The sequence below is a fragment of the Saccopteryx bilineata genome, chromosome 4 (genome assembly GCF_036850765.1).
Source record: "Saccopteryx bilineata isolate mSacBil1 chromosome 4, mSacBil1_pri_phased_curated, whole genome shotgun sequence".
NCBI classification, from domain to species: domain Eukaryota; kingdom Metazoa; phylum Chordata; class Mammalia; order Chiroptera; family Emballonuridae; genus Saccopteryx; species Saccopteryx bilineata.
Window position 1 is genome coordinate 267,209,642 of NC_089493.1, and position 19,070 is coordinate 267,228,711.

The window sequence follows — 19,070 nt, forward strand, 5'->3', positions numbered from 1 at the left end:
GTGGGAGAAGGAGGTCCAGGAACGTGGTGGTGGAAGGTTCCGGCTGAATGTACTGCAGTTTTGGTGCTGACCACCCAGAGTTAGCAGATCCCACCGATTCAGGGCACAGGCCCCAACAAGAACACCTTCACTTCAGACTCCAGCCACAATTTAAGGGCCCTGGGCCACCTACACTTCTGAGCAACTGGCTCCCTATGACTTCCCCCAGGTTCAATAATTCGCTGGAGCCTGACCTGTGGTGGCGCAGTGGATAAAGTGTCGACCTGGAAATGCTGAGGTCGCCGGTTCGAAACCCTGGGCTTGCCTGGTCAAGGCACATATGGGAGTTGATGCTTCCAGCTCCTCCCCACTTCTCTCTCTCTGTTTCTCTCTCTCCCCCTCTCTCTCCTCTCTAAAAATGAATAAATTAAAAAAAAAAAAAATAATTCGCTGGAAAAACCCACAGAACTCAGGATAAGCTGTATTAAGATTACAGTTTTATGGAAAGGATACAGATTAGGACCAGCCAACTGAAGAGACACAGAGGGTGAGGTCTGGAAGGGCACTAGACACAGCTTCCATGCCCTCTTCCATGAACGCAGGGCACATGACCCTCTCAGCACATTCATTTGTTCACCAACCAGGAAGCTCCACCGAGCTTCAGTGTCTACAGTTCTTACTGGGATGCATTATGCAGGCTTGGGTAGATTATTGGCCATGTGATTGAACTCAGTTTCCAGCCTCTCCCCTCCCTAGAAGTCAGGAAGTTGAGCTAATATCAGGTGGCACAAAGCCCCAGGCCTCTAATCACATGGTTGTTCTTCCTGAATCCTGAGTCAGCTCATTAGCATAAACATAGGTGTGATCCCAAGAGTCTCACCATGAATAACAGAGATACTCTTTATCACACCAAGAAATTCCAAAGATTTAGAAGTTCTGTCCCAGGAACCAGGGACAAAGACCAGACAGATTCTCAATGCCCTGTTTTCAGTCCAGCCTTGTCCAGCCAGAGCAGACCGGTCAGGGTGGTGGGGGTCTGGAGTCTGGCTGGCTAAGGACACTGGGGAGGCAGGCTGGCCCGAGGAGGGCTGAGAGGACATGGAGGTGGTTCTACGTAACAGAACCACTCCTTTAAACCTCCCGAAAGGAGGGATGCTGGACCGGGGTCTAGCGTGAGGGCGCATCTGCTCGGAGGCTGCCCACCAAGGTGCGGAGCTCTCCATCACAGAGGTGGCCGGGCGGCGACACAGAGACCCCGCCTGGGAGTGAGGCCAAAGGCCAGGCTCTCAGAGGACTCGATGTCTGTCCTGGCAGCAGGCATCTGGGCATCAGCTCAGGGCCTGGCACCGAGCCGGCTCCTGGGGAGGGAGGAGGCACAGCCCTGCCTTGGCCCACAGGCTCAGGAGCTGGAAAAGGCCTCAGACTGTATTTAGACCCCACCACTACCTCTCCTCCTTCTTCTTAAGAGGAAACTGAGGCTCAGAGGTGGAATGATGTCCCCACAGTCACCTAGAAGTGTCAGCAGCTGACCCCCCCCACTCCCAGGCCAAAGTATCTTCCGTGGCCCTGCGTTGTTGCCTCAAACTTGGATTTGTAAGGCCTACTCCCCTCTACTTGGCCAGTACAGGGTTATTACAACCCTTTTCGTGTGAGAAAACAGAGGTCTAGTTGGGGAGAGGGGCACCTAATTTGAACTCTTCCCCTTGAGCTATGCAGTCTCGGGCATGTTACTCACCTTCCTGATGCCTCAGTCTCCTCATCCTGGAAACGGGGTGGTGGAAACATTACCTACCTGAAGGACATTGGGTGGGTTACCTCATGTCTGGGAAAGACTTTGTGGACTTTCTGTAGGTACAGACACTAGTGGAAAGCTGGGCCTGGTCCCCAAGGCCCCTGATTCCAAAGTAAAATGGCAGCTCTCTGTTGTCAGCCAGAAACCTCAGGCCTTCTTTATGCCTCCAAGAACTTGCCACATGGTCATCCCCAACAGCTTTTACACTTAAGATTGGCTCCATGGGGACCCCACATCCAGTGTGCTCTGGCTCTGGACAGTGGCAGTCATATGGCATCCTGGGACTGAGAGTGAGGATGTCATTCCCACTGGGCCAGGACCAAGCCGCTCTCACTGCCAGCTAAGTTGTCAGAGCCCAGTACAGCACATCACATCTCACACGTAGATCAGCAGGACAGCTCCGTGGGGGAGTGGGGGGCAGGGACCCCTGACCTGGACTGTCCAGAGGCAGAAGGGCCCATTGCACAGGTGTGTAGACTGAGACCCAGGGGGAAGGGCTGTGCAGTACTAGGAAGGCTTGGAGGGACCTCGGTGACAGCCCCACTTGTATTTTCCAGGCCTGAGCTTCTCACTGAAGGAGTGAAAGAGCCCATCACGGACAGCCAAGGTACCCTGCACAGGGTTAGGGGCTAAGGTGCGGGCCGGACAAGGGAGGGGTCTCAGGCCTCTGCCACCATCCCTCCTGCTGCTTCTGTCCTCCCCTGGCATTCCCCCACTGCCCTCCCCATCGGGCTTACCCCCACCTTTGTCCCTGGGTCTCAGGAGCTAGCTGCCTGCTCACCCTGGCTTCTCTCCCCCCCGCCCCCAGAGAGGGATTCCGGGGACACTTTTGTGGACGAGAGCCTGAAGAGACAGGGCTTTCAAGGTAAGGTTGCAGCTCAGGATGGGGTCAACTGTCCCAGCACCATGACCTTGACCTGGCTTGGGTTTGAAGGGCCAGGCTGGGGGTGGGGCTGGCAGGGGGACAGGGCTGTAGACTGCCAGCTCTGGGTAAGAGGCTCCATGGGGGCTTTGGGCAGGTGGGGGTTCTGCGGGGTACAGGAGCCACCCACTGCCATCTGGGGAGTCAGCTGGCCTGCCCACTGCCTGTTAGGCATTCAGCCTTGCCCGTACTGCTTTGAAATCAGAGGAGGGCGGGGTCAGCAAGGGCAAGGGGCCTCTCTCGAGGAGGGGACTGCGGCTGGGCCAAGAAGGAATGGGGAGAGGTGAGTGTGGAGAGAGAGAGAGAAGAGGGGGAAGGCTCGAGTCAAGGCCTGGGGTGTGGACCACACCTGAGAAAGAGAAGCAGGTCAGGGCCAGGCTCTGAGGAGAAGATGGGTCAGCAAGACCAGTGGCAGAAGGGGCTAGGCCTGGAGGTGGGGGGGCCCTGAGAGATAGGCCCCAGATCCCAGAGGGGTGGTTGCTTCCTGTGATGGCGGGAGTCGAGGCTCTCACCGCACCGCAGGCTCATCGTACCCTGTCCTCTTAGTTGACTAGGGTCCCCCCACATACCCAGACACCTTGAGGTGCACACTCTCACCTCTCTCTTTCTACAAGGCAGTGCCAGGGTGATCTCCCCAAGGGCAGGGGTCCCTCTGTGGTCCCTCTGGCACATGCTGGTATACGGGCTCCTTAACAAACACCCTACGGTGAGTTAGTGACCACTGGGCACTGCTAGGCCAGCTCCCTGCCTCTCTGGGGCCCGCCCTGTCATCTGAGCCCGTGTCTCCCCTGCTCCAAGCCCGCCATGGCTCAGGAACTGGTCCCCTGCATGGTGTCTTTCACCTCCAGGGCTCATTTGTGGCTGTGGTGGTTTTCAAATGTCAACAATTAACTTAATTTCCAATCTGCTGCTGTTGTCGCAACAGTGTGCGTCCTTCTGGAAAAACACACATCTCTGTCAAGATGTTAGCGCTGAAGGACTCGGAGGGGCCCACTCCGAGGATCCGATAATTGCCAGAGAAGGAGGTCCCCGTAATTAGAAAATCATATTCCTTAAAAGTCACTAAGTGCCTTTTAATTTAACAACCCAAATCCATAATTGTTTTTCACTTTGCAGAAAATTATGACGCCAGACTCTCCCGGATCGACATCGCCAACACGCTGAGGGAGCAAGTCCAGGATCTGTTCAATAAGAAATATGGTGAGCCCCGGTGCCTGGGTGGAGGGAAGCCACAGGGTGGGAAGAGAGGCAGGAGCTTCCCAGGTCCATGGTGGTCAACTCCAGGAAAACCTTCACCCACTTTGAGATATTTCTGGAACACTTACTATGTGCCAGGCACTGAAGATACAGCAGTGAAGAAAACACACAGTCCCTCTGACCTGTGGTGGTGCAGTGGATAAAGCGTCGACCTGGAAATGCTGAGGTCGCCGGTTCGAAACCCTGGGCTTGCCTGGTCAAGGCTCATATGGGAGTTGATGCTTCCAGCTCCTCCCCACCTTCTCTCTCTCTGTCTCTTTCTCCTGTCTCTCTCCCTCTCTGTCTCTCTCTCCTCTCTAAAATGAATTAAAAAAAAAAAAAAAAGCAAAAAAGAAAACACACAGTCCCTGCCCTCATGGGCCCCCTAGATCTGTGAGAAGAGACATTCAACAACTACATGCAAAATCTGATATTAATGAAAACTTGTTCCACGATCATGCAGGAAAAGAGCAAACTGCTCAAGAGAGAGTAACTTGAGTATTTACTTTAAATCGGGGGTCAGGGAGGCCTCTTTGAAGAAAGAGCGGAAGGGTAGTTAAGGAGTTAAGCAGCATATGAAGGAAGGACATTTGAGCTGAAGTAATGACATGTGCAAAGGCCCTAAGGCTTGTCCTAAGAAGAGGAGAAAGCTGAAGCTGGGAGGTGGCAGTTGGGGGAGCAGGGACCCCATAGAGCTGGCCAGGAAACAGAGCAGATCATCATGGTGTCAGCTTTGTACGTTGCTGGGAAGAGTGAGTGACTGGAGCCGCATTGTACTTTTGCAGTATCGTCCCGCGTGCTGTGAAGGAAGTGAGTGGGTGCAGGAGGGCGAGGTGGACGGTGGAGGCAGCTCAGAGGCTGGAGTGGGTGCTCAGGCCAGAGTGATGCTCTTGGACGGGGCCCTGGCTGCAGTATGGGAAGAGAAGTGGGTAGAATCGAGCTGTGCTCAGAGAGGGAATCGCTGGTGCTGATTGGCGGGGGGTGGGGGGGTGGGGGGGGGACGACAGGGGCCTCCCCTTAGTCCTGGCTTGAGGAAAACAAACTTGAAGCAGGTAAGATGCTATTTGGTCTCAAGTAACAAAAACAAACTAAAGGAGGTTAGCTCTGGCTGGATAGCTCAGTTGGTTAGAACTTCGTCCCAAAGCGCACAGGTTGCCGGTTCAGTCCCCGGTCAGGGCACATACAGGAACAGATCGATGTTCCTGTCTCTCTCCCTCACCCCTTTCTTCTCTCCAAAATAAGTAAATAAGTAAAACCAAACCGGCTGAAGCAGGGGTGACATGAAGACTCAGCAATTGTGTACTTGCTGGAAGCAGGGCACATATAGGGCTCTGAGTTCCCTGGGAGTCAGAGCAAAAAGGGAAATGAAGCAAGTCTTACCATTCCCCGTGTGTCCATCAGATAAAACTTAGTTTATTACATGAAAAAGTTAAGCTGTTCTTCCTAGTGTAACACCTATGGAGATTTCTGCAGCATGGCTTTATAAAGGGGCATATGTGACCCTGAGGATGATGCTCTCAGCCAGCCCCTTGGCGGGGGGGGGGGGGGGGTCACAGTGAGCTCAGCCCTCTATCTGGTGGGTCTCCGTTGGGGGACCCCATCTAAGTCTGGGAGAGCTAGGAATGTTCAAGGCAGCCTCCCAGCATCCAGGGCTGCAGTGCCTGCACCTGGTCCTTGGTCCTGTGGGCAGGAACCCCCGGAGGACCAGCTGGCCAGTGCCTCGGGTGGCCCCGGCGGCAGGCGGCAGGCCTCGGCTGGGAGTCGGGCAGCAGTGGCCACCCCACCCTCACCCCAGGACTGCCCCTAGGCCAGCTGTGAGACAAAGCACTGTCCCTGGGATGGACATGCCACAGCCCTCCAGAGGCGTGGTGACAGGAATGATGCCAGTGCCCAGATACGGAAGAGCTGCAGCCGGGCTGGCCTCAAGCTGCCTTCCTTGCTTCCAAATGCAGTCTTCCTGCTCAGGCCAGGCCGGTCCTGAACCCTGGGGCTGATGGAGGGCGGGGCATTGTGGGAAGGGCCAGCTGTGCCCGCAGGTACCACCCTCAAGGTGAGCTTTCAGGTTCTCAGGCTAGAACACTGGGAGACGTTAGCCACTGCCCTTTCCCAGCACCTGCTGCTGCACATCCCCTGCCTACTCCTCAGCCCAGCCCAGGCACAGACTCCACACCCCGACCCCGAACCCACTGCAGGGCACACCCTGTAAGTCCCAGCCCCTCGCCAACTGTGCCTTTCCTTGGTACTACATGACAGATTTCTCTTTCACACTCGTGCACGGAGCACTCCACACTCCTCCACATCCACAGACTAGCACTGTCTCTGGTTCCTAACGACGCTTTCTCTGTCCGTCATCCACAGGGGAAGCCTTGGGCATCAAGTACCCGGTCCAGGTCCCCTACAAGCGCATCAAGAGTAACCCCGGCTCGGTGATCATTGAGGGGCTGCCCCCGGGAATCCCGTTCCGAAAGCCCTGCACCTTTGGCTCCCAAAACCTGGAAAGGATCCTTGCAGTGGCTGACAAGATCAAGTTCACAGTCACCAGGTATGCGGGGGGAAAGGACGAGGAGGCAAGACTAGCAGAGGCAGGGGGCTTGCACCAGGGAACCCTTGGCCTTTCCCTCGGTTGGTCCTTCCCTCCCTGCAGGACAGTGTGGCTGTCCCCGTGCCATTCTAGGCCCTGGGGGGTGGGGGAAGGACTGCAGGCCAGCCGGGTTGCAGAGGGCGCTGCAGAGGGGAGACCAGTCACCACACCACAACTGCCACAGCAGGGGCAGCCTTCCTGGGCACCTCTGCCTGCCCACAGCACCTGCTCTCTGCATTCCAGCACCCAGGGAGAGGCGTTAGGCCCACTCCGGAGGGGAGGAAACGGAGACAAGTTATTTACCCAAGGTCACAGAGCCATCCAGGGTGAGCCAGCAGGAGACCCTGGTCACCTTCTTCCTGCACAGTGTCCCATGCACACAAATCACTGGCCATCTTGTTGAAATGGCAGGTTCTGATGCAATAGATCTTAGATGTGCCCCAGACATTTCTAATGAGCCCCCTGGCCCTCCCACTGACACTCCCCTGTCTGTTTCTCTTCCAGGCCTTTCCAAGGACTCATCCCAAAGCCTGGTAAGAGGCATTATCTGGGGGGGTGGAGCTGCTTGGCATGGGGGCCCGGCCATGGTGCTGGGGGCCATGGTGCTGGAGGCTGCAGCCAAGCTTACTGTGGGACACAGGTTGTGGGGCCCCGAAGTGGGAGCCAGGCCCCTGCCCTTCTGTTCTTCCACCTCACCTGGCCACTGCCCCCAGGGGGCAGGAGGAAGGCTAGCCGGAACCTAGGGCAGAAAAGGGGTGGTGGGCGGCACCAGTGACGTTTAAACTTCACCCAGCCAAAGTTCCAGAAGAAGGGGCTGGGTCTCTGCCCCCCACTCCTCCTGATGAAGGGGCCTGGTTGCCCTCAGTGAGTAGGTAAGGTGGGTGGTGGGTGGGTCTCTAACCTCAGAGGAAGGGAAGTCTTTATGGGGACCTGCCAGTTTGACAGTAAGATATAAGGGGTGCCCACCCAGCCTGAGATGGTAAAATGCCTGTCCTGACCGCCTTCCAAGGCATTCATCCCCCTCCATCTCCTCCATGGGCTGTGTCCTCACCCTCCCAAACCCTGAATGAACAGCAACTGTCCCTGTGGGGGCAACACAGCTCACCTGGTGAGCACTCTGGGGAACCTTGCCATCTTACCCTCGCCGCACGCCCACCCCAGACTAGCTGGCCTGGGGGAGGCCATGCCGGTGTGCTGGGAATGGGTGAGCCGATCAGAGGACTCCTGCAGGACAGGCATCTGATTTCACAGTCCCAGAGACATGCATGTCACCCACCCGCAAGTACACTGAGCCCTGCTCCCTGGAGCTGTTCACTCTCTGTGCCCTGGCCTGGCTTGGTGGGCTTCTGGAGGAGGGTCAAGAGGCCATCGAGCTGGAGGGGTCAAGACTTCCTGAGGGGTATAGTGATGAGGCAGCTGCTGTAGACTGTAGCCCCCGCCCCCACCAGCTAGAGAAGCAGGAGTAGAGGTGGCCGGGAAGGGTTTCCTAGAGAGGAAGGCCTCAGCTGGAACTTTTAATGCTGTTTGGAGGATAAGCAGTGGTGACTTAAGGCCCACCCCCAGATGATTTCCCAGAGCTCTCCGAGGTGAGGAAACGATGGGCTGGTGTCAGCAAGGTAGAGATGGTGGAGGTAGCAAAGTGCTACCTAGTCCTTTGGGGATTAGTGGATGTCAGACCCGCCTCATGTGGGCTCATTTTACACATGTTTCTGAGGCTCTCCTAGGGCCAGCAGTGTTCTAGGCACTAGGGTTACAACGACAGACACAGAGGAGGCGTCACGATGACTCCTCGGACCTGTGAGATAGGCGCAAAAGCCTGACTCACTGGGGTAAACTGAGGGTCGGGGTTTTAGTGGTCATTGTCCCTGCATCACATGACCAGCAGGTGGCCTTAAGGCCAGTACTCTTGGAGAGGCGGACGAGGGCCCCCCGATTGCAGCGACCACAGCTTGCCTCCCCAGGAAGCAAGCTGGGGGCAGCAGGGGCAGGCTAGGGAAATGGGTGCTCAGATGCTCACGAGAACACCACAGGCCGACGGAGTGGCACCGCTCCCTTCTCACTGACCCTGGGCACCAGAACACATTTTCCCTGGAACACCAGCCCATCCCCCCAGGCCACTTGGCCTTCTGTGGACCTGCCTTGCTCCAGGACCATGGTTGGCAGTCTGTGGTTCACTCTCCCGGCTCCAGGGCTGATAGACATCAGTGCTGGTGCCACTGAGTCAGCTTCCTGCCACTACCTGCCCTGACTTGGGCTTCAGCCTAAGTTGGTGTCAGTGCTGGGCCCGATCCCACGGGCAGCAGCAGGAAGCATGGCCAGGCCTCCTCTGCTGATGGAGAATAGACACAGAGTGAGGCGGCCGCCCCTCCGCTCCCCTCTGCGCCCCCCTGCTCCCCAGCCCCTCTTCCCTGGGTGGAAGGGTCCCCTTGGAGGACTGAAAAGGAACCTGTACATTTTTAATGAGTTTGGGAAGCAGCAAAGGAAAAGTCATTTATGAGACCTGAAGTGTGCTGGCCCGTAAGTTCAGCATTTTGCTCTGTTACCTTTTTCTGTTCCCTTTTTATGGAGTCCCAACAGGACTTCAGTGACTTGCCTGGGATGCCCCACCCGTAGTGAAGAAACTGTTGGCTCCAAAGCCTGGCTCCCTGCATTCTGTCAGGGAGGCCCGCAGATTACGGGCAGGTGGTTTGTAATTCAGAGCAGCCACGAATAATGCAGTGTCAGGCTTTAGAGAGAAATACTTGGGGCAGAGGGTCAGCCAGGGGCCTTCGCACAGACCACAGTGCTCCTGGGTCCTGGGGGTGACTGCTTTGATGACCGGGGCTTACCCTCCAGCCACGAGAGCTCAGCGGCTCATCTTCACTGTTTGAACAGCTTCTGGAATCTTAGCCATCATCCCCCAGCATCCCCCAGTCTCTATGCCAATCTGCCTGACCACCCACCCATTGGCCTTCCCTTTGCCCCCTCTGTGTACAGAGAGAGGCCTTGGAAATGCTTTCTCTGCCCACATGGTGTAGGAGAGGATGGCAGGCTGCCTGGAAGAGGAGGTGGGAAAGTGGCCCTGGCCCCAGCCCTCAGGGGTGGAACTGCCAGCGCCTTTCCAGGCATTGGCAGCCTGGACCAGGTGGCAACCTGGAGGGGCCAGGCAGACTGGCTTGCAAGCCAGCTCCCATCCTACTCATGCCACTCGTCATGCTGGGCTGGGAAGGTGTCCAGGCTCACAGGAGCCTCTGAGGGTTCACTAGAGGTCACTGAGTACTGTTCCTGCTCCAGAAATAGCTGTTTGAAACCTTCCATGAGAAAATCACTGAAGCCCGATACAGGCCAGCCTCTGAGGGTGATACTGGAACAGGAGCTCAGGGAGGCGGAACGTTACCAGGTGCCCTGCACATGTGGAGGGGTCACCAGTGCTCTCTGGGCAACATGTCATGGGCCATGGGAAAGCACAGGCTGGGGCTCAGAGAGACCTGGTTCAGATCGCTGCACCCCTTATATTAGCCATGTGACTGAGCTTGTTATTTTGCATCCTTTAGCCTACACTTCCTCGTCTGTAAGATGGAGATAGTCATACCTGCTTCCCCACGTGGTCTGAATTGGACAAATGGTGGGTGGCGGTGGGTGAGCTCTGAGGACAGTTTCACCCTGTTGCGTAGGGGGAGGGGGAGCTTTGTCCTGACTCTCCAGTGAGATGTTTGTAAAGCCTTCAGCCATGGATAGCTGTGGGAAGCACTTAGTCAGTGGGGGTGGGGGGATTATTATCCCCCGGGCTCTATGTGGTGCTGACCCAGGGTACCCAGGTGTCCAGGAGACATGACGGGCACCAGTAAGGGATGGAACCCGTGCTCGTAGTGTGTCATGACAGAGAGGCAGACCTTTTCCTAGCAGACTTTTTTTTTTCCTCTTTCGTTATCTTCTAAAAACATGGAATGGACTTTAGTCTGCTAATTCAGAAGCGTAAGATTTGTGAGCTTTCTTTTTATTCTAAAATTGAACTAGATTTCTACCTAAAAAACCCCATTACACAGTGGCAGAAACTTTGAATCTGAGTCCACCTAGGATCCCCTTTTCCCTGGACTGTGTGAAAGTTCCAGAGGGTTTCATAGTGCCAAGAAGAGAGGGGGTGGGGGTCTTGAATGTCATGTGTCCCGACTGGTACCCCGAAGACATGCATGGATAACTGTCCTCTCAGCTGACTGGAGAGATGCCTCTTGCTGCTTCTGCCCATTAAGGCCCCCCTTCAGGGCCTGGATCCTTCCATGAAGCCCACCTCTGCAGGGGGTCAGACACGAGCTGCCCCATGCTTGGGGAAGTCAGGTCAGTGGGAGGGCAGAAACAGGTGCTGGCGGAAGGCGGAGAACTTCCCTAGGGAGAGAAAGGGCCCCTTCGAGGAGGGCTCTCAGATTTTCTAGGTCATTTATTGAAGGCTCCCATAGAAGCCTTTCCTAACAGAAACATGCTGAGAAGGTGAATTGTAAAGAAGGAAACTCTGCTTTGAAGATAAATTGGTCATTAAATCTGGGGCTTTCTACAAGGCAGCCAGGAACAGGAGGCTGGTGTAGAGCAGAGCAAGGGTACAGCCCTTCCTGGGCCAGTTCTGTTCTGAGTCTAAAGTGGCCTTTAGTATTGTCCCACCTGGGTACACATCTGTCCTCAGGGCTCAGTTTCCACACTGGTGTCTGGTAGCCATTCCAGCTCGTGCTGAGTGGCGGCAGGCGCCTGGCTGAAGAAGGAGGCAGGCTCAGACTGAGCCTTGGAGGACGGGGAGGGTTTCAGGCCTCCGGTCCAGAAGGCTGTGGGCCAGGGGCTTCACAGGACCCCTCAGGGATGGGCATTCAGGCTGCAGGAGTCTGGGACTGCAGAGGTATGGTCACGCCAGGCCCCCCACTTGTCCTAGAATGAGCTCCAGCCCTAATTTCAAGAGGCCAAGATAACCCAGGCCTGACCCCAGGGGCCCCAGCCAGTGCGACTGGGAGAGGCGCACACCATTGGTAGTTCCTTGCCACCTTGCTGGGCTGCTCCCCACCTCAGCCACCTGCATGCAGTAGCACTGGGTTCAAGTAGGGAGACTGGGCCAGGGGCCAGAGAGGTCAGTGGCCGGAGACAGCAATGAGACATCTCAGCCCGCCGAGCCACAGGCATCCTGTTCTCAAGAACAGATAGCACCAGAGGCCACAGGTCATTGGGCCCCCAGCAGGCAAGTGCAGAGCATGGCAGATGTGCTTGCTATGGGGAAGGGGGCTTTGGGTGAGCCTCCTATCACCCCCTGTGCTTAAGTCAAGGTGACTCCCAAAACCCAAAGGGGCCTGGGGTCTCAAAAATCTGGGTCAGCAAAGGAAGCTGTTCAGGATCTGCTGGAAGAAGCAGTGGTGACTAAGGAAGGAGTAAGTGGGCTTCTGCCCAAGTAGTGGGTGTAGTAACAGCCAGAGGCATCCTTCTATTAGGTCATAAAAACCTAAAAGGAATCGCAAATACGTACCCATGGTGAAATTTTTGAAAATAGGGAAATCTAACTGCCCAGATGGCTGTTCAGTTTTATGATACTTTTCTTCCAGATTTTCCCACAAGCTTATTAATTTTACATCTCATTGTTATTCTTTCTATAAAATTTATATACACGCACACCTAAAACATCAGCATTTCCCTATGTCTTTGAGACTTGCTCGGAGGTTCCAGCAGGGCAGCGCAGCGCAGCTACTCGTATGCTCTTGACCGAAGAGCGGTCCTCGCCTGTGTCGGGGAAGGTCGTCCTCTCCGACTGAGTGCGCAGCTTCAGGAGGGGACGCACATGGAGGGGTGAGGGAGGAAGGAAGGGGACACCCGCCAAGCCAGCCAGACCGCCCTCACATCCTCCCCATGTCTTTAAAACGCTTTATACTCTTCCCTCGTCAGGCTGCATCGTAGTTCTATAACTACCCTGTCCCCTAACAGTGGACATTCAGGCAACTCCTCACATTGTGGACACCTAGTATCCACATCATGCTTACGATTTGCCAATTACAAAGCCTTCCATACCAGCATATGTGATCTCCCCCAATAACCTGTCTTACTGGAAGAAACTGAGACTCAGAGAGGTTAAGGAATTTGCTCGGGGTCACTCAGCACACAGCTCCTGCTCTCTCCGCCCTCATCTTTCATCCATACTGAGTGGCTCTTTGCTGCCCCCTTCTGGCTTCCAACATCCATAACATTGGTCCTACCTATCTAACCCTTCGGCTCACAATCCTTTGGATTTATTCATTGGTACAACAGAAATTTATTGAGTGCCTGCTTAGTGTCAAGCAAGATATAGGAATTCAAAATATACAAAAATCATTACTTTGTGGTGCTTATATTCTAGTGGGGGAGACAGAGAAATAAGAAGGAATAGTATCATGTTCAATAGTGACTAGTGCCAGGGAGACAAATAAAATAGAGAACTATCTGTTGAGAGGACAACAGATAGAATTAATGTCTAAAAGAAGTGAGGGTTAAGCCAAGTAGAAATTCAGGGTGTGGGGCAGTCACTGCAAAGGCCTTTGGGCCCTGGACTTTTTTTTTTTTCTTTTCTTTTTCTGAAGCTGGAAACGGGGAGAGACAGACAGACTCCCGCATGCGCCCGACTGGGATCCACCCAACATGCCCACCAGGGGCGGCGCTCTGCCCACCAGGGGGCGATGCTCTGCCCCTCTGGGGCGTCGCTCTGCCGTGACCAGAGCCACTCTAGCGCCTGGGGCAGAAGCCAAGGAGCCATCCCCAGCGCCCGGGCCATCCCTGCTCCAATGGAGCCTCGGCTGCAGGAGGGGAAGAGAGAGAGAGGAAGGAGGGGGGGGGTGGAGAAGCAAATGGGCGCCTCTCCCATGTGCCCTGGCCAGGAATCGAACCCGGGTCCCCCGCACGCCAGGCCGACGCTCTACCGCTGAGCCAACCGGCCAGGACCTTTTTTTTTTTTTTTAATGTTGAAGCCCCAGTCCACAATGTGACTGCATTTAGAGATTAGGCTTTTTAAAAAATGATTGATATTTAGAGAGACAGAGACAGGAAGGAAGAGAGAAAGAAGCACTTACATGTTGTTCTACTTAGTTGTGCGTTCGTTAGCTGCTTCCCATATGTGCCTTGACCAGGAATCAAACCTTTAACCTTGGTGTTTCAGGACAGCGTTCTAACTGACTGAGCTAACTGGCCAGGGTTGGACATATTTTGAAAGTAGAGCCAACAAGATTGCTGATATAGTGGATATGGAGTGTGAGAAAAAGAGAGAGGACAATGATGACATGGGGGAGGAACAAACTTGCCTCTACCCTCAAGGTTCTTCTGGCTGATCTAATAATTAAACAGACATGAGACAGATTAGCAAGAGAGTAAAACCATATTTTAATACATGCATATTTGCCTGACCTGTGGTGGCACAGTGGATAAAATGTCGACCTGGAATGTTGAGATCATTGGTTCGAAACCCTGAGTTTACCTGTCAAGGCACATACGACAAGCAGCCAGTGAAGCAACTACATACTTCTTGTCCCCCACCCTCCTCTCTGTAAAAACAATAAATAACATCTTAAAAAAAAAAAAAAAAAAACATATTGTCCCTGGCCAGTTGGCTCAGTGGTAGAGTGTCGGCGTGGCATGTGGAAGTCCTGGGTTCAATTCCCAGCCAGAGTGCACAGGAGAGGTGCCCATCTGCTTCTCCACCCCTCCCCCTCTCCTTCCTCTCTGTCTCTCTTCCCCTCCCACAGCCAGGGCTCCATTGGAGCAAAGTTGGCCCAGGTGCTGAGGATGGCTCTGTGGCCTCCACCTCAGGCGTTAGAATGGCTCAGGTTGCAACGGAGCAACGGCCCAGATGGGCAGAGCATCACCCCCTAGTGGGCGTGCTGAGTGGATCCCGGTCGGGCCCATGCGGGAGTCTGTCTCTCTGCCTCTCTACTTCTCACTTCAGAAAAATACAAAAAAAACCCACAAAACATATTTATGGAATGTGCACACATGAAAGAGTAAGAGGCCCCACATGTAAGAGAGGTTCAAAGATAGAAAGAGGGATTGAGGTATATACGACATCCTGGGCTAGGGATGAGGTAATACACCTTGGGGGCTTCAAAGGCTTATTGCAGGATGACAGGTTTGCCCTGCCCTATAGATAGTTCAAAAGAAGTTATCTCCAATAATCGCTTATTATGGGCAAGCTCCCTAATTCAAGTTCTTCTAGGTAGTTAAGGGAGGGGCAGTAGTTTCTCTGGAGCCTGCAGTAAAGTTACTTTTAGCTCAGAACAGTCTGCGTACCACAGAGGCACATCTAGGGGTGAGTCGTTTTGAACCCCCACAACATCGAGATTTTTGTCCCGAGCAGCTGGAGACAAATAGGGGGCAGGATCTGAGAGCTGGGCAAGTTTGATTCCCAGGTAGACAGGCTGGTCAGACAGTTGTTTCTACAAATCAGGAAGGGTCCTGCTAGACATGTGCAGCCAGGAGCCATTCTGTATTTAAGTCATGAAACTGGCCAGAGAGTTCAGTTGGTAAGAGCAGTGGTCCCCAACCCCCGGGCCGCGGACTGGTACCGGTCCATGGGCCATTTGGTACCAGTCGCAGAGAAAGAATAAATAACTTACATTATTTCCGTTTTATTTATATTTAAGTCTGAACGATGTTTTATTTTTTTAATTTTTTTTAAGATTTATTCATTATAGAAAGGGAAGAGAGAGAGAGAGAGAGAGAGAAGGGGGAGGAGCAAGAAGCATCAACTCCCATATGTGCCTTGACCAGGCAAGCCCAGGGTTTTGAACCGGCAACTTCAGCGTTTCCAGGTTGACGCTTTATCCACTGCGCCACCACAGGTCAGGCTGAATGATGTTTTCTTTTTTTTTTTTTCTTTTTTTTTCTTTTTTTTTTTCATTTTTCTGAAGCTGGAAACAGGGAGAGACAGTCAGACAGACTCCCGCATGCGCCCGACCGGGATCCACCCGGCACGCCCACCAGGGGCGACGCTCTGCCCACCAGGGGGCGATGCTCTGCCCATCCTGGGCGTCGCCATGTTGCGACCAGAGCCACTCTAGCGCCTGGGGCAGAGGCCACAGAGCCATCCCCAGCGCCTGGGCCATCTTTGCTCCAATGGAGCCTTGGCTGCGGGAGGGGAAGAGAGAGATAGAGAGGGAAAGCGCAGCGGAGGGGTGGAGAAGCAAATGGGTGCTTCTCCTGTGTGCCCTGGCCGGGAATCGAACCCGGGTCCTCCGCACGCTAGGCCGATGCTCTACCGCTGAGCCAACCGGCCAGGGCTTATTTTTTTTTAATGACCAGATTCCCTCTGTTTCATCCATCTAAGACTCACTCTTGACGCTTGTCTCAGTCACATGATACATTTATCCGTCCCACCCTAAAGGCCGGTCCGTGAAAATATTTTCTGACATTAAACCGGTCTGTGGCCCAAAAAAGGTTGGGGACCACTGGGTTAGAGCATTGTCCCAAAACACAGAGGTTGCCGGTTTGATCCTTGGTCAGGACACATACAGGAACAGATGCTCCTGTCTCTCTCCTGCTCTCTTTCTCTCTAAAATCAATAAAATAAACAAAAAATTGTTTTCATCATTAAAAGGTTACGAAACCAGATCACAGTGAGGATGAGAACAGTCCAGTCGGAGGGGGTCTGATAAGCCCTGGGGCATTCTAGCGTTTAGGTGTTGGGGAAATGAGGGGAGACAGGTGGATCACCTGGAGGGAGTCGGTCCTGGAAGCCAGCTGAAAAACTTGCAGGAGAGGGGTCACCTGGGCCAAATGCTGCTGAGAGGCCAAGTACCCCAGACCTAAAATGGGACTGTGGGCTGAGCAACTCAGAGGTCCCAGGAGGCCTGGTTGAGAGCAGGTTCAGGTGGGTGCTGACCTGTGGAGTAGTGGGCTCAGGAAAGGAGAGAAGAGAAATGGGACTGTGGGCTGAGCAACTCAGAGGTCCCAGGAGGCCTGGTTGAGAGCAGGTTCAGGTGGGTGCTGACCTGTGGAGTAGTGGGCTCAGGAAAGGAGAGAAGAGAAATGGAACTTAACGGGGACAGATGGCCTTTCAGGAGCAGAAGAGAGATGGAGAGGGAAGTGCAGGGTGACACGGGATCAGAAGAAGGTTTTAGAAGTGGGAATAGCAATAGCTTGATTTTAGAGCGATAAAGGAGTGATGTAGCAGAGAGGGTGGGAAGAATGGCAAAAGGGGTGGTACACCCCCCCCCAAGAAACAGGGTGGGCAACAGAGGCAGTGCTGAGGGCTTGTGCTAGAGCCCCTCTGCTGAATCTCAGAGGGCGACTAGAGCGAAGGACTAGAGGTCCGAACGGGGCTAAAGGGCTGTTGGAGTCGGGGTGCTAGGAGTGAGGGCTAGAAATATGGTAAGGGACTGAGAAGGATGCATGATGTGGACACCGTGGAAGGGCCACTGCTGTTGATGACCGAAAGGTTTATATGTGGAAAGCTTGTCAGCATGCAAGTCGATTCCCAGGATATATGAAGGGAGCCATGTTGATTTCTTGAGCCCCAGCCACTGCCCTGAGAGTTCAGTGCTACCTGCAGGCAAAGCTCCAACTCTTCTCCTCTTCCAGGAGAACCAGCTGCATCTAGGGGTCAGGGCAAGCCCCCCTCCCCCAGGGAGCTGGGGGACTCCAGACGGGCAGCAGGGCCCCAAAGGTGGGCGGCCATGAAATGACCACATTCAGCGTTTGCTGAGCCCGTGGCTTGCAAGGCCCTGTGCCTTTCACACAGCCTGTGAGGTCAGTTCTGCCATTATTCCTGTTGTGCATCTGAGCACAGTGAGGCTGAAAGAGGCCAAGTCACACCCAGGTCTGTGCTGTTCTGGAGCCTGAACGGGGTTGGGCAGGGTTTGTAGGGCGGTAGGGGAGGGGGGTAGCAAAAGAATGAGGCCAGAGTTAATTATAAAAGGCCTTGACCCAAACCCTGCTGACTCAAGCTTTCTCTTATAACATTGGAGGTTTTTGCAGTCTGGTGTGATAGGATCGTTTGCCTTGTCCTGCGTTTACCATGGTAACCACGCTTCCACCCACCTTGGGTGGATTGTAGAACACAAAATCCAGGCAATGAAGCCAGGCAATGGGATGCAAGACCCAGAGATGGGTGGAGTTGGTATCTAGAGGTAGCAGCAGAGTGTAAAGAGGGAGAAACGGTGGAAGGTTCTGGAAAGGTGATTGTAGTACCGGTGCCCAGGCTTGGTCTGCTCGCCTGTGAGACATCCTGGGGAAAATATGAAGTTGGCAGGTGCAGAGTGGTGCTTAGAGCCAGAAGGGTGGTGATGGGGCTGGGCACGGTCCCTGGGTTGGTGTGAAGGTGGCTGAGGAGGGCTCAGGGTAGAGGCCGGAGAGCAACCCCCAAGAGACCTTGAAGGAACAGGGGAAGGTGGAGCCCCAGGGAAGGAGGTGGAGGAGTTGTAAGAGCTGAGTCAGGCAGCTGTTTGCAAATCTTGGGGGGAGCTGAGCCCTTCTGGGGAACACCAGAGGGATCAAAGAAATAACATTCTAGAACTATCCTCAAGTAGTGGTGGCTTTTTAAAAAGCCTTGGAAGGCCTGACCTGTGGTGGCGCAGTGGATAAAGTGTCGACCTGGAAACACTGAGGTCGCCAGTTCGAAACCCTGGGCTTGCCTGGTCAAGGCACATATGGGAGTTGATGCTTCCTGCTCCTCCTTTCTGTCTGTCTGTCTCTCTCTCTCTCTCTAAAATGAATAAATAAAAAATACAAAAAAACAAAAAAAACACAAAAACTGTAAAAAAAATAAAATAAAAAATAAATAAATAAAAAAAGCCTTGGAAGGTAAGGAATTTCCTGTTACTGGAGGGAGGCAGTTGAGCAGAAGTTGAGTGTTTACTCACCAAAGCAACCGTCCTGTGGGGCGCAGCCGGGTGGGGCGGGGCGGGGCGCACTGCAGGGGAGGAGGGGAGGGCTTTTCCTGCAGGAGCATCTTGGGTTGGTATCACCCCCCCTGGGGAGAAAGGGAGGCAGATCCCAGAGACAGTGTAGAGCAGTGGTCCCCAACCCCGGGCCGCGGACCGGTACCAGTCCACAGAGAAAGAATAAATAACTTACATTATTTCCGTTTTATTTATATTTAAGTCTGAACGATGTTTTATTTTTTTTAAATGACCGGATTCCCTCTGTTACATCCGTCTAAGACTCACTCTTTTTTAAATTATTTATTTATTTATTTATTTTTTACAGAGACAGCGAGTGAGTCAGAAAGAGGGATAGACAGGGACAGACAGACAGGAACGGAGAGAGATGAGAAGCATCAATCATTAGTTTTTCATTGCACGTTGCAACACCTTAGTTGTTCACTGATTGCTTTCTCATACATGCCTTGACCGTGGGCCTTCAGCAGACCGAGTAACCCCTTGCTGGAGCCAGCGACCTTGGGTTCAAGCTGGTGGGATCTTGCTCAAACCAGATGAGCCCGCGCTCAATCCCCTGCGCCACCGCCTGGTCAGGCTAAGACTCACTCTTGACACTTGTCTCATAAGTTCAACAATTATATTTAAAAATACCACAGTTTTTACGCCGGTCGCATAATTTTATTTTGTGCATTTATCCATTCCACCCTAAAGGCTGGTCCG

The 19,070-nt window shown here is 53.8% G+C and overlaps 1 protein-coding gene across 4 annotated transcripts in view; it reads left to right on the forward strand.

Annotated features, from left to right (window-relative positions):
• The window catches only part of GTF2IRD1 (GTF2I repeat domain containing 1), a 124,277-nt gene that overhangs the window by 80,716 nt on the left and 24,491 nt on the right, over positions 1 to 19,070 (forward strand). For 3 of the 4 annotated variants that reach the window (XM_066274590.1, XM_066274589.1, XM_066274591.1), the window contains 5 exons: positions 2,329 to 2,378; positions 2,580 to 2,636; positions 3,810 to 3,893; positions 6,288 to 6,471; positions 7,015 to 7,043. In XM_066274590.1, coding sequence (XP_066130687.1) covers positions 2,329 to 2,378; positions 2,580 to 2,636; positions 3,810 to 3,893; positions 6,288 to 6,471; positions 7,015 to 7,043 — 404 coding nt within the window. The remainder of the gene's footprint in view (positions 1 to 2,328; positions 2,379 to 2,579; positions 2,637 to 3,809; positions 3,894 to 6,287; positions 6,472 to 7,014; positions 7,044 to 19,070) is intronic. The other variant, XM_066274592.1, reaches the window with a different exon arrangement.